Source organism: Ranitomeya variabilis, chromosome 3 (assembly GCF_051348905.1).
Source record: "Ranitomeya variabilis isolate aRanVar5 chromosome 3, aRanVar5.hap1, whole genome shotgun sequence".
Classification (NCBI taxonomy): Eukaryota; Metazoa; Chordata; class Amphibia; order Anura; family Dendrobatidae; genus Ranitomeya; species Ranitomeya variabilis.
Window position 1 is genome coordinate 718,314,112 of NC_135234.1, and position 15,932 is coordinate 718,330,043.

Sequence of the window (15,932 nt, forward strand, 5' to 3'; positions counted from 1 at the left end):
GGTCCTCTCCTCACACAGCTCCGCAGTGCAGCCCCCTCAGCCCTCTCCTCACACGGCTCCGCAGTGCAGCCCCCTCGGTCCTCTCCTCACACAGCTCCGCAGTGCAGCCCCCTCGGTCCTCTCCTCACACAGCTCCGTAGTGCAGCCCCCTCGGTCTTCTCCTCACACAGCTCCGCGGTGCCACCCCCTCGGTCTTCTCCTCACACAGCTCAGCGGTGCAGCCCCCCATTCCTCTCCTCACGCGGCTCCGCCCCTCGGTCTTCTCCTCACACAGCTCCGCGGTGCCGCCCCCTCGGTCCTCTCCTCACACAGCTCCGCGGTGCAGCCCCCTCGGTCCTCTCCTCACACAGCTCCGCGGTGCAGACCCTCAGTTCTCTCCTCTCCAGCAGTCTCTCAGCACTTCACATTGTTTCCACTTTCCTGGTACTGGGTCTGTAGTGGAATGGGGAGGCCCCGCCCCCTAGGGTGACATCATCTCCTGACAGGAGCCACTCTATTCTAGACACAGCCCTGTGCGCCACAGCTTCCCCTGCTCCCGCCGCTATCTGCACCCGAAAGCCTTTGTGGCAGTCAACGTACTGTCCGAAAGGGCTGATGGGAGATGTAGTCTCCCCCTTCTGTGTCAGCGCTGCAGCCTCACGAACAGACCAGGAGACAGCACTACGTTTCCCGTCGTCCTGTGCGCTCTGGTGGCCGGGTTAGCTTTGTTTGCAGAGGGTTTGGCAGGAGCACAGCGCAGCCGGGGATTTAATATTTGTTTGAGTCGTTTGGCTCCTGGGTGACTGCAGCGCTGGATGTGCAGGTAATGGCGCAGGGGAAACTGCGACTTCTCTGCCTCCCAATGGCTGGCTTTAGCTTTGTTCCTAAAGTTTCCACTTTTTGCTTTGCTGCACAGTTGTCTTGTAGGACGCTGCACTGAGCTCTGTCCTACTATCACTGTGGGAGCCCTGCTGTCATGGCTGTGGGTATAGTTGGAGGATCTGTGTCAGCAGTGAGACTTAGCATGGATGTGTCTGTGAGGACCCCCATATATGCAGCACTGGGGGAGGACAGCTGAGGGGTTATGTTTCCCTCTCTGTATGAGCTCCTCTCTGTCTACCATCCCTGTAATGACAACCTGTCATAAATATCTCATTTTCCTGGTGTAAATGCTGCCGTTTTCCTGAATCTGGCGCCGTTCTTCTTTCAATCCTGCGCCTTTCCGATCCGAAGATATGGCCGCCTCTTCCCTGTTTATAAATCTAGTCTTATGTGACAACTGGGCGTGGTCTTCATGAAGACAACCATAGAAAAGAGTTGAGCTTACGCCCACTTGACTAATAAGACTAATTTTAAATATAAAGAAGAGATGGCCATATATTGGCATCAGAGAGGTGCAGAATCTACAAAAAACAGCTCTAGATTCAAGAGAACAGCGCCATTTACATCAGAATTTTTTTTTTACATTATTTATAAAACTAATAAATCTTATTTTAAACTTGTGTTAGTATTTGTAAGTTTTTATTTCTCTATGATAGGAAATGAATTGGTTCTGACCCGTACCCGTGTGCATAAGTATTTGCTTAGGATGAGTTCTAGCCCCCACTGATGTCATCTCGGGGGCACACGACCGACCTGCTGAGTATTTGAAGCAAAAGTCGTTTCAGGAAGATGCCGGCGGTGTTTTCCCTATGGTGCCCTTGTTCTACGCAGCAATAGTCCACCGGCCTGTGAGCTCCATGGGTATACACACATGGCAGACCCCTAGCTGCTGTAACAAAGCCATTGGTATCTTATTTCCAACTTTTTAAATGGTCTTGAAGGCTCATTCACATGTCAGTGATGCCATGTCATTCAGGGTGGTTTTATATACAACATTATTTGAAAAATCACCGCTGCAGTTTTTGGTTATGTCAGCCAAAGTTCGAAGCTACCCTATAATTTTCACAGAGGCAAAAAGATCTGATGAGAGGAATCAAATTTGGAGAATCATTGTTTTTTTTCCCCTTGTAAATCCATCTCAAATAGGTAAAATATATGTTTTTCTTTCCATGGCTCAGTTTTCAAAACCTCGCAAGAAAAAAGTCTCACTGCATCCATAGCGGAGTGGAGTTTCCATTGAAATGAATGAGTATTTAAAGCCTATTTGAAATGGTTTTTGATGTACCTCCCTACCAAATCCTTCAATAAAAACATAAACTGAACATGCCCTTAGGTCTGATTACTGTCCATGAAAAAAATGGATTGCACTTGGACTGAAATCATTCAATGGGGCATTGCAGATAAACAATTTTTTTTTTAAACCAACATATTGAATTAAATATTAAAATTACATATTCCTTTTTTTTCCCTTATTTAATGTGTTGTTTTTTTCTATAATTTATAACTCTCCCTATTATTTGGTTTGTTGATGTGTTATGCTCCACAGCTCTTCTCCAAATATAACTTGCTCTCATTTTTATTCTAGTGATCCACCATATTGGTATGGAATTAACCCCGCAGTTCCTGTAGAGCTGCGAAAACTAGAGGAATATGCCAGAAATGATTTCCTCTCCAGATTTCAGCAGTGAACCTAATTTTATGGCACAGTACATGTCCAACATGGCGAGGGCTGGAGTCATAGTGAACTCTGCTTTTCCCAACCTGGACCCCGGTGAAGATGTCCAGACCCTGAGGCCTCCTAGTGCCCTTTCAGGAGCTCGGGTTCCCACGCCGTTCTCCGGCAGCAGTAGCCTATTGAGTGAAGACTCTTTTGAACACCAACATCCTTTCCATAAACCACCACCCCAGAAGCTGGACCATGCGGGACACATTTCACTACATAGAGACCCTGATTGGGAAGGTAGCAGAAGTCGACCACTCAGCAGAGCGATGTTCAGAGAGGAGGACGTTTTACGAGAAGAGCTGAATGATCCACTATTAAAAAAACTTGAACAGGTAAAGCGGATATCAATTTATCATAGGACCGGTGATTCCTATAATTTTTACTTGTTATTATTATTTTGATGGGATTGTCTAGGATTACAACACAAAAGGTCTTTTCTTCCCAAAAGAGTGCCACACTTGTTCATGGGCTGTACATGTTGCTGCAGGTAAATATGGTTAAGCCACAGCACCATACACTGACCACAAACAAGTATCCGGGGGAGGTGGTTGAAGTTGACCCTCTTTTTATTTTAGACAACACCTTTATTTTGCAAGTCCTAACTGCTGATTGTGTGATCGTGGTAATTAGAAGGTGGCATGTTCAAGAGCTCAAGCATGGCAGCACTTATTGACCCATTGCATCATATTGAGTGTTGTAGTCTTCTGGCAAGTGTATAATGAGGTGTTAGTTGTACCTTGAGAAGTGTTCCTTAGCTAAACGTACTATTATGCTGATGCAACATCTGCCCCGGGTGATAGTCTTTTGTTTTACTGAGGAACACTAATACTTCAAATCGTAGTAAAAAAGCTCATATTCACGGATCTGAAAAGGTTTAAAAAAGACTGAAAGCAGGAAATATGTTAAATACATTAAAGAAGCCCTCCTCATCCTCCTCCTCCTCCCATCAAAGTTTTTATCCTCCTTAGTATATTGCAGTCACTATATTATAACCTCAAAAAAAGGACAAACTTCCACAATATCCAAAACCACTAGTAAATAGTTTATTTAAATATATTACAAAAAATTTTTAAAATGGAGAAACTAACAATGATAATCCACAGTGCATATCACTTTACAGAATACATCAAATAGGGTACAGATCAACCATACTGGAAAGTAAACCCCAATGAGACGAATAAATATATACACATATCATAGGAGGTCCTAAGACCAAGTAAAGTGCAAAAAAGTGTCTCTAAGCATTAGTACCAGTGAAGAGATGATCACCGTATTATATAGCACTGTGTACTTACAATTGCTCACTTTGTTTTTCTACCCAGATAATTCTTCTTTTCCATTAGATCTGTGACCTCACGTGATTAAAAACTGACAAGCTGAATCCTTCTAAGTTATATGCAGATTTTCAGTACAATTTTTGTGTGATGAAAAAGCCCCTCTCGGCTTATACACGAGTCATGGTCCAAAAAGCCGGCGGAGCAGCAGGTGACAGCAGCCGGCGGCTAACAGAAGAGATCATACTTGCCCTCCATCGCTGCATCTCTGTATCTCTGTCCCTGCACTGGCAGCTCTTCCTGTGCTGAGCGATCACATGGTACCGCTCTTTAAGGTAATGAATATGGACAGGTCTCCACTCACATAGGCGTGGAGTGCATATTCATTACCTTAATGAGCGGTGCCACGTGACCGCTCAGCACAGGAGAGGAGAGCTGCCGGGACAACGGAGATGTAGATGCAAGTAGGGTGAGTATGATGGGGAGGAAGGGGGGGGGGGGGGCAGGCAATGTAAGCCATGCATACAACCATGGCATGGGGGAGCCTAGCAATGCGGGACCGGGGAAGCTGAGCAATGCAAGACCGAGGGAGCCATGCATACAACAGGGGGAGCCACACATGACAGGACAAGGGGAGCCACATAACAGGACAGGGGGAGCCACATACCAGGACAGGGGAGGCCACACATAGCAGGACAGGGGAGCCATGCATAGCAGGACAGGGATGAGGGGGACAATGCATACCCGGCTTATACTCGAGTTAATAAGCTTACCCAATTTTCCGTGGCAAAAGTAGGTGCCTCGGCTTAAACTCGAGTATATACGGTAAGTGGGCGTGCTTTTTTTTAATTTGTGTAGTCCTCTGTTTAGTTTATGTAGTCTCTGTTGGTTCAGCAGGATTCACATGACCTATACAGCCAATTACTGGTGGGGATACATGCATGTATGGTTTGAAATCTTTGAGATCCGTGATCGGCGGCAGTGCTTACATTAAAGGGAATCTGTCACCCCAAAATTCGCCTATAAGCTAACTGTCAGGAAAACGCCCAAATATACAACATTTAAAAATTTTGCCACTTTTCAAAGTGTTTTACGCCATACAGAGTGTGATGAATCCGGGCCTGTGGGTCCAATTTATTATTGAATTAGCAGCTTTTTTTCCCCCCTAATTTTTGCAGGGGTTTTTGATTCTTTTTATTTGCGCCCAAGCACAAACACATAATCTGTTATTTGTTTGGGTCCTATGAGAGACTAGCACATTAGAATACAGCATGTATACATGCTGGCAAACCAGTCCAGAATTTGTTTTATTCCTTTTTTTAATATTCGGTGTGGAGAAAATTCAAGACAATTTTTTTTTTTTTTTTTTTTTTAAATCTAGCAAAATTAGGATAATTTAGTCTAGAAAAAAGACGACTGAGGGGAGATCTAATAACCCATGTATAAGTATATAAGGGGACAATACAAATATCTCTCCGAGGATCTGTTTAGGGTATGTGCACACGTAGATGGAACCTCTGCGGATTTTTCCGCACATGTTTTTAGAAATCCGCAGGTAAAAAGCACTGCGTTTTACCTGCAGATTTACTGCGGATTTACCGCAGATTTTATGCGTTTTTTTGTGCGGATTCCACCTGCGGTTTTACACATGCGGATTCCTATAATGGAGCAGGTGTAAACCGCTGCGGAATCCGCACAAAGAATGAACATGCTGTGGAATAAACAACACAGCGATTCCGTGCAGTTTTTTCCGCAGCATGTGCACTGCGGATTTTGTTTTCCATAGGTTTACATGGTACTGTAAACTCCTGGAAAACAGCTGCGAATCCGCAGCGTCAAAACCGCTGCGGATCCGCAGCAAAATCTGCAACGTGTGCACATAGCCTAATACCAAGGAAGGTGACGGTCACAAGGGGGCTTTCTCTGCGTCTGGAGGAGAGAAGGTTTTTCCACCAACATAGAAGAGGATTCTTTACTGTTAGGGCAGTGAGAATCTGGAATTCTTTGCCTGAGGAGGTGGTGATGGCGAACTCAGTCGAGGGTTCAAGAGAAGCCTGGATGTCTACCTGGAGCAGAACAATATTGTATCTTACAGTTATTAGCTTCTTTAAAAGGACGTAGATCTGGGGATTTAATCTGAAGGAATATAGGCTGAACTGGATGGATCAATGTCTTTTTTCGGCCTTGCTAACTATGCACACCTCCCAACCATCCCGGATCCAGCGGGACAGTCCCGATTTTAAGACTCTGTCCCACTGTCCTGGCCGTTATCTTCTTTTCCCACACTGTACTAGTGAGAAGCAGTGGACACGGCCCCCTCTTTTATCAGTACCCGCCCTCTCTGTTTCCCCCTCTTCTCGTCATCCTGCTTACTTACTCCTGGACTGAGGTAATTTCTGTAGCCAAAGCAAGAAGAACAGTGACCTCCAGAAGCAGCAGTTCCTGTGTGCTCTCTTGTGGCTACTCTCTGGGTCCCAGTGTGCCTGCATATCGTGATGGTCAGTCACTGCAGTGAATAAGCAGGCACACACGAGGACTCAGACGGCAGCCAAAATAGAGCAGGACTATGAGGAGAAGACACAATTGTCTTCTCTTTTGCAGGCACAGCACAGTGTGGAAGTAGCAGAGCCATGTGTGTACGGAGCGTAGCTGCGTGTGTACGGAACAGAACCGCGTGTGTACAGGCATGTAGCATGTACTTTAATTCATTACTTATAAATTTTTATTTTCTGTTTATAATTGTTTACGAAACAGTGTGATCATCAGTGCTAAATGGGTGTGGTTGGGGCATGGATATGGGTGTGACTAGTTGTGAAATGGGTGTGGTCAGGGGCTTGGCCTAAAATTTGCCGGGCCGTGCGCCCAACCTTTGTCCCTCTTTCCCCTCTTCAAAAGTTGGGAGGTATGACTGTTAATATGTCACTTTCTAATGGTGCATTCCCTATAACTGGAACCTTGGTTGATTCATTCAGCCTGAACAATGGGCAGCATGAATCGGAGACTGATTTCTTCATTACAATTCTAGTTGAAAGTGCAGTCGGAGACAAGGCGTCTGGTCCTAGAGGCGGGTGACTGCCGGCTTTTAACTATCCGCTCAGCGTGACTAAGAGGTCTGTCCTGTGAGAATAAGGGCTCATGCACACGTCATTGATTATCAATCTTGTACAGGAAAACCAGTCCGAGTTTAAAAAAAAAATAAAAAAATAAAATATATATATATTTTTTTTATTTATTTTTTCCTGATGGGAGAAAAGAAATGTTTCCCCATCTTCATCCCTCTGTTAGTCCAGCAAAAAAAAAAATAGCACTTGGGAAGGGATTTTTTTCTCAGGGACCCATAGACTTTCATTGCTGAGTTTGATCCGACACTCAGATCAACATCAGTCTTGTGTCCACAATTTTGCATGGACCACTCTGTCCACAAAAAATCATGAACATGTGAAGAGCAGAATAGACTTTCATGGGTGAAAAACTAACGTCTGAATGAACCCTAAAACATACGGTAAGTATTTGTAATGCAGGATTCTGTCTCTGATTCCGGCTGCTCTTGGTTCAAGCAGCATGAATCAGCAGACAAGGTTCCCTTTAAGATAACACACCTTTTGTGTTTGTATGTAAATTGTGCCATTTGTTTGCATCTGCCATCTTTTCAGCAGTCTGTATTACACAACACATCATTGAACCTGACATTGTATGTTTCTTTTGTAGCTTAAAGAAATACAACAGCAGAAACAGGAGCAGTTAAAGCAGCAGCAAATGGAGCAGCTACATAAGCTCATGGAGGAGCAAAAAATGCTACTTAATTTAGTGTCTCGGCAGCCACCATACTCTGGTATGTACCCCCCTTATCCGTGTGATATGGATTCAGTTATCGCAGGTGGATGTGGATCCTTGTTATAAAAACTGGGCAGATATGTAAAAAAACAAAATACGCCCGTCTGAACCAACCCATAGTCCTGAAAACACAAGAAGGCATGCACCTTAACGAGTGGTCTATAAAGGGTGAACTGTGATATAGCCAGGTGCATAAGACCTGAGAGTTAGAGAGCAGCTCCAAGGAGCCTCTCTTGCTCTTAAAGTTGCTTTCCAAGAATGTAAATAAAATAGCCCGTCATATAATTCAAATGGCATCTCATCCTAGTCACGTGTCGGGACAAACTGCAGTCTGAAGAAACGCTCTCAAGACCTGTGTCTCAATAACAGACTAGTATCATAAGCACACATACCAGAGCTGCTGGAGAACTACAAGACCTAGAAGATATAAACCTTGGGTGAATGAGGACTGAGGCTGGATAAAAAATCATTTTTCTCAGTCAGCGAGTAGAAGACATTTCTTCCCTTGCACAGCTTGATAGAGCTCCTCTGTCAGTTGAGACACAGGTCTTGAGAGCTCTTACCTTCAGGCTGCAGTCTGTCCTGACAACTGCCTAAGGCTATGTTCACAAGTCCAGTAATAATCCGTTAGAATGGATCAAGCAGCAATCCGTTGGTTAAAAAAGTTGTGCAGACACAACTTTTTAGTCCGTTTTTAAAAAAGTGATAACTTGATCTCTGCCTGATACATTTTTTTTTTAACATTGAAGTTTATGGAAAACGAGTCTGTTAAAACATCCATCCATTGTCTTCCATTTCTAACGGATTGCGCAAGTAAAAACCGGATACGTTAGAAATGGAAGGACAATGGATGGCTAATTAACAGATCCGTTGTCCATAGACTTCAATGTTAAAATAACTGATCCAGGAGAGAGCATTTAAAAAAAAAAAAAAAAAAAAGGACTTAACAGTTGTCTGCACAACTTTTTTTTTTGCCAACGGATTGCTGCTGGATCCATTCTGACAGATCATTACTGGACATGTGAACACAGCCTAAGACAGGCTGCCATTTGAGTCATGTGATGGGCCATTTTATTACATTCTTGGAGGACCCCTTTAGTTTACCCGCCACATCTTGCATCATGGGGACCGTCATTTGACTGTAATGGACAGGGTGCAATGCTTTCTTTTCTGTGATGGCACTAAAGAGGAATTAAATACTCATTGACGGGATCTCCAGTTGTTTACAGATTATTGCTGATGCTCATTGTCTGGGGAACCTTCAGGCTTGTTCAAAGATTACACAACCTTTAAAACTGACAGTTAATAAGGCAACTGTATATTCTGCCGTCCAATATAAAGACAAAAGGCCGACATCACATGGTGATGTCTTTGCCACATGGGTTTTTTTTTGCCTTCCTCTGGATCAACATGTTAGGGCATGTTAGGTTAGGCTATGGGTTGAACTAGATGGACTTAAAGTCTTCCTTCAACCTTAATAACTATGTTACTATGTTACTATCACCGATAAAATCTTGGCAGTTTAATTACATTTTCATTATAATCAGGTAACAAACAGGACAGAGTTCGGTTTTGACGCGTCTCGACTTGAATAGTCTTAATCGAAACGTGTCAACACCAGAACAATGTCCTGTTTGTGACTCGATTTTAATGAAAGTGTAATAAAGCTGCCAAGATTTTATCTGAGACGCCGGCCTTTTGTCTTTATGTTGGATTTTCTTGCCTGGGCTGAGGAGCTTGCTGGACCTCCGAAACCTATGCTATGGTGGATACCTACAACGGTGAGCTCATCTAGTTTCTGCTTTTGCCTGTATTTTGCCATACTGTTATAAGAGACCAGTCTTGTTCTTTGATAATAAAAACATGGAACATGTCGTCATATGACAAAATTGATATAGGGAGTTGTTTGGAAAGTTTGCACTCATTCTGTGCAACATTGACAAATTTTGAAAGCCTGTGGTACGCACACTAGCGATTGCCCGCTATTCCCTGTTCTGGTGGTCGGTCACTTGACTACATGTATGCGAGTCTCATATTTGTGATCACTCATGTGACTATTACAGTCAGCAGGCTCATCAACAAGCGTCTCATCACCGGCTGGGGCTAATTGCATTCTTTATGGTTTAGAAATGACAAGGTTCATACAACGGAAACATAATCTAACTCTGGTGACTTACCCATAGCTCTTGAACTCCGGCAATTAACAAACGGCCTGCAGTGAATTGCTGGTGGTTTTTACTGGAGATTGACAGACCAAGCTCCTGTGGCTTGCTCGGCTTGTGTGTTGGAAGCCGGATAGACCAGAGTGACTACAACTCTATACGTGGGTTGTTATAGCAATGCGCGTATAACCGAAAACATCCGAGTAATAGGAAGCAGAAATGTCACTGGATATGTTATAATGGGAACGTGTAATATTGTCAATATTCATACATTTACTTTGTGCTCCCCGTTTTAGTATATAGTTTGATTCATTGGTAATACCTCGAAAAATAATTTAATAATGTTTCTAATGTAGTCATTACTATAACTACAGCGCCTCTTGGAGTTTATAAATCATCACTGAAGCCTTTGGGTGGATTTGTACAATTATCAATAATGAATATTCCTAGGAATGTTCTTTTCCTGATAATCTGGCAGTGTAAACAGGCTGTGCATCACCTGATGAATGCGCAAAACACTTGTTCGTTGGGTGAAATCCTTCTTCCTTACTTACATCCATCGTTCTCGGCAGCACATCATCTTGTATAAACAGGACACGTGCTGCTAAGAATAAAACTGTTCTCTGCCCGTAGACAATCCATTACTGATCACACTGCGCAGTTGGACTATACAGGCTGTTTAACAACCACATTTCAGATTCTATGTAACTGATCGGAATAGCAATAGTGGAATTCCCTTAAGGGAAAAAGGAGAGAAGATGGCGCTTTCTGAGCCTAGTAAGTTAAAAAAAAAAGTTTAAAATAAAAAAGGAATTTGCTCATCTGATGGAGTTGTGCATATTTGAGCACAAATCCTAAAAATGCATGAAATAAATCCAATAGTTGCAGCCGGCCTTGTGTGCTGATGGAAATTCTTCCAAGGGAGTTCCGACAGCACATAATGAGGGTGAAGATACCAGGTGAAGGGCATTCCCACATTAGCACGTTACCAAAAAACTACCAGAAGGTTAAAATAATTTATCTAAAAACGCAACACATCCAGCCTTTTGAAGAATGCTAAAAACAGCCAAAATGTGGTGTATTTAAATTTATATTTTATTCTTCTTGCACTTTTTTGATAATTTGATTACATCTGCTACCGTGGGTGCGCCCATCACCTGGTATCTTCATCCTCCTGTCGGTAGTCATTTACCAGCCTCCGTTGGCCAGTGTAAACTCTAAGAAATGTTCCAATATGTTGTTACAGTGCGCTTGTGTGTCCAGTGCTCCATTCTAATAGGGGATGTTGGACACGTTCTCATGGGTGAGGAGACCTGATCAGACTCTTATCACCTATCCCTGGATCCCCTACTTACTGAAGAGGGTAGCACCACTACAGAGTTTGTGTTTTGCCATTCCATTAGATGTCTGCATAAGGCACTTCATACACCAAAGGTAGATCAGGGTTGGGGAATTCATTTTCCAAAGGGGCCTCATCACAGACTGTGACTGTTGTGGAAGGCCACTCCAAGCGACCAAGCTTAATTCTGCTCCCCACAGTCCCCACACAAAGTTTGATGTCCCCACACAGCCCCCCAAAAGTGTAATGTCCCCACAAACAGGGCTGTGGAGTCGGTAAGTCAAACCTCTGACTCCTCAGTTTCCTTGACTCTGACACCACAGCCATGGTCACTACTGAGCATTTCTATGAAGTGCAGCACCTTTTCATGTCAACTTAAAGCCGATCCTTAGATCAGGAACAGAACAGACATTTATAGGACATTTCAGAACTTTCCCAAATTATTATGAAAACATTTACAGCACATACTCCACTGAACTACTGTACCCAATGTATTATATATTTTAGGAGTCGGTCCATTTTATACTGACTGTGATTCCACCAAAATGGACACCATCTCCTCAGCCCTGCCCACAAATCCTCTTAAGCGGTATAACATACCCTCACACTGAATGACAACCTCACACAGTATGATGTTCCCACGAAGCCCACCAAACTGTATGATGTCCCCACACAGTATTATAACCTCACACAATATATCCCCACACAGATCCCCTACACCAGGGGTGGGGAACCTTTTTCCGGCCGGGGACATTTGGAAATTTCTACGATCATCTGGCGGCCACATAAAAATGATCACCTTGAAAATTACCCTGGTATATTTAGTCAAACAATTAATTATGGTAACTCTCAAATGTGACGGCTGGAGCTGCTTCTCTTTGGTGCAGCTGTGATTTTAGGTGATGCTGATCATGTTCCTTCTCACAGTTGCTTTTCCAGGGGTGGCACGAAGATCACAGGGGGGCACAAAAATCAAAGGGGGTGGGGGGGCACAAATATCAAAGGAGGGCACATAGCTGGAGGGCACAGAGATCACGGAGGGGCACAAAGATCAAAGGAGGGCACATAGCTGGGGGGCACAGATCACGGAGGGGCACATAGCTGGAGGGGACAGATCACAGGGGACACAGATCACATTGGAGCACGAATATTGCAGGGGGGCACAGGGATCACAGGGGGGGCACAAAGCAGGGAGCCACAGAGATAACAGGGATGCACATAGCTGGCGGGCACAGAGATCACAAGGGGGGCATATAGCTGGAGAGCACAAAAATAAATGGGGGGGGCACAAAGATCAAGGGAGGGCAGTGGGCACGTAGCTGGGGGGAACAGAGATCGCAGAGGAGCACATAGCTGGGGGGTTCATAGTTGGAGGGGACAGATCACATGGGAGCACAAATATTGCAGGGGTACATAGCAGGGGGGCACAAAGCTGGGAGCCACGGAGATCCCAGGGCTGCACATAGCTGGGGGGGCACAGATCACAGGGGGGCATATAGCTGGAGGGCACAGATCACAGGGGGGTACATAGCTGGGGGGCACAGATCACAGGGGGCATATAGCTGGAGGGGCAGAGAGATCACAGGGGGAACAGATCACAGGGGGCACATATCTGGGAGTCACAGAAATCACAGGGGGCATATAGCTGTGGGGGCAGAGAGATCATGGGGAACAGATCGCTGGGGGCACAAATCATAGGGGGCACAGGGATCACAGGAGGGGCACAGATGACACGGGGGCACATAGCTGGGAGGCACAGAGATTACAGGGGGCTTATAGTTGGGAGAGCAAAGAGATCATATTGGGGCACATAGCTGAGGAGCACAGGGCTACAGGGGGACATATAGCTGGAGGGGACAGAACTCACGGGGGTACATAGCTGGGGCACAGATGACGGGCATATAGCTGGAGGGCACAGAAATCACAGGGGAGTACATAGCTGGGGGGCACAGATCACAGGGGGGCACATAGCTGGGGGCAGAGAGATCACATGGGGCATATAGCTAGAGGGCACAGAAATCACAGGGGAAACAGATCACAGGTGGGTACTTAGCTGCGGGCACAGATCACAGGGGGCATATAGCTGGAGGGCACAAATATCACGGGGGCATATAGCTGCGGGGGGCAGAGAGGTCACAAGGGGGCACAGATCACAGGGGCATATAGCTGGAGAGCACAAATATCACGGGGGCAGAGAGGTCACGGGGGAACAGATCACTGAGGGGCACAATTCAGAGGGTGCACATAGCTGGGGTGACTAATCACAGGAGGGGCACAGATGACATGGGGGCACATAGCTGGGAGACACAGAAATCACAGGGGGCTTATAGTTGGGGGAGCAAAGAGATCATATTGGGGCACATAGCGGGGTGCACAGAGATGACATGGGAGCACAGAGCTGGGAGGCACAGAGATCACAGAGGGCTTACAGTTGGGGGAGCAAGGAGATCATATTGGGGCACATAGCGGGGGGGCACAGATCACAGGGGGCACATAGATGAGAGATGACATGAGGGCACATACCTGGGAGGCACAGAGATCACAGAGGGCCTATAGTTGGGGGAGCAAAGAGATCATATTCGGGCACAGTGGGGGGGGGCACGGAGATGACATGGGGCACATAAGCTGGAAGGCACAGAGATCGCAGGGGGCTTACAGTTGGGGGAGCAAAGAGATCATATTGGGGCACAGAGATCACAGTGGGCACACAGATTAGCTGAGGGACACAGATCACCTGCAGAGCTGCTAGCACAGAGATCGCTCTGGACTCTCTGGCTGCAGCAGCTCCTCTTCCGGAACAGTATGACGGGAGAGCATCTGGCGCTGGCCCTGCCCACCCCAACGCTAACCCCACCTGCCCCAATGACACCATTCATGTGCAGGGCAGGCAGCGTTCAGTGATGAACGCTGCGTGCCGTGCACTTGGAGTTAAAGGGCTGGCAGGATGCGGCTGCCGCCCGGACATTGCGGACTCCAGGGACCTTCCCGCGGGCCGGAGGTTCCCCACCCCTGCCCTACACACTATGTACCCCCCAAAAACCTACACACTACGATGTCCCTTATGGCAGAGCATGATGCCCCTTCAATATCCCACAATGTACTGTGAATTAGAAAAAAATTAATTGTAGATGCTGCAAAGGAGGCAGCCACGTGGTGTGGGACTGAATTCAGTCCTTTGGCTGTCCCAATCCACAGGCTGCACTGTAAGGCTATGTTCACACTTTGCGGTTTTTTTTTTCGGAACCGCCGCGATTTTGATGCTGCGGGTCCGCAGCAGTTTCCATTGTGTTTACATTTACATGTAAACCCTATGGAAACCGTAAACCGCTGTGCACATGCTGTGGGAAAAACCGCGCAGAAACGCAGCGGTTTACAACCCGCAGCATGTCACTACTTGGTGCAGAATCGCTGCGATTCTGCACCCATAGAAATGCATTGAACCGCTTACTTCCCGCATGGGGCTGTGCCCACGTTGCGGGAAGTAAGCGGATAATGTGCGGGTGGTACCCGGGGTGAAGGAGAGGAGACTCTCCTCCAGGCCCTGGGAACCATATTTGTGTGTAAAAAAAAAAAAAAAAAAAAAGAGTTAAAATAAAAAATCATGTTATACTCACACCTCAGCGCTGCACGCGGCTGTCCGGTCAGAGTTGCTGTGCGAACAGGACCTGCGGTGACGTCGCGGTCACATGACCGTGACGTCACAAAGGGTCCTTCTCGCACGTCATCTTTGGAACCGGACCACCGGTTGCAGCGCCGAGGATATCGGGACGTCAGGGTGAGTATATAAACTTTTTTTTTAATTTTAACATTACTATTGATGCTGCATACTGCTGCATATGCAGCATCAATAGTACAGGCGGAAACCCGCAGCGGAAACCGCGGAACAAACCGCGATAAATCTGCAGGGATAACCACAGCGGTTTTGCCCTGCAGATTTATCAAATCCGCTGCGGGAGAACCCGCAGAGGGACGCCGCAAAGTGTGAACATGGCCTAACACCGAAACGGCTGCACTTTGCCCAGGTCTGGTGTAGATGGTTTTTACATCTAATGGCAATGTTGCTTCATTTTTATTCTTTGTTGGATTAGGAAATGTCATTCTGCACAAGAAGCCTTACCCCTCAGATCCCAGTCTCAGCCTCTCACCTAGCCAAATCATGTCTCATACTTTGCACTGATGAGGGCAGCACCCCGAAACACCGTGTCTGCAAATTGAGATTCTGATTTGGCTTTTATCCTAAAGGTACCTTCACACGAAGCGACGCTGCAGCGATAGCGACAACGATGTCGATCGCTGCAGCGTCGCTGTTTGGTCGCTGGAGAGCTGTCACACAGACCGCTCTCCAGCGATCAACTATGCCGAGGTCCCCTGGTAACCAGGATAAACATCGGGTAACTAAGCGCAGGGCCGCGCTTAGTAACCCGATGTTTACCCTGGTTACCAGCGTAAAATCTAAAAAAAAACAAACAGCACATACTTACATTCACGTCCCCCTGCGTCCACTTCCTGACTGACTGAGCGCCGTACAGTGAGAGCAGAGCGGTGACGTCACCGCTGTGCTGCTTTCACTTTCACTTTGCGGCGCTGAGTCAGAGGAGGAAGCAGACTGCAGGGGACGCAATGTGAGTATGTGCTGTTTGTTTTTTTTACATTTTACGCTAGTAACCAGGGTAAACATCGGGTAACTAAGCGCGGCCCTGCGCTTAGTAACCCGATGTTTACCCTGGTTACCAGTGTAA

At 46.1% G+C, this 15,932-nt stretch overlaps 1 protein-coding gene across 2 annotated transcripts in view; it reads left to right on the top strand.

Annotated features, from left to right (window-relative positions):
• The first annotated feature begins 490 nt into the window (after window positions 1-490).
• Window positions 491-15,932, top strand: part of CPAP (centrosome assembly and centriole elongation protein) — a 76,921-nt gene continuing 61,479 nt past the window's right edge. Inside the window, exons 1-3 of one of the 2 annotated variants that reach the window (XM_077298327.1) lie at window positions 491-802; window positions 2,447-2,916; window positions 7,567-7,690. In XM_077298327.1, the coding sequence (XP_077154442.1) occupies window positions 2,512-2,916; window positions 7,567-7,690 (529 nt within the window). In that variant the 5' untranslated portion in view covers window positions 491-802; window positions 2,447-2,511. The remainder of the gene's footprint in view (window positions 803-2,446; window positions 2,917-7,566; window positions 7,691-15,932) is intronic. The other variant, XR_013224079.1, reaches the window with a different exon arrangement.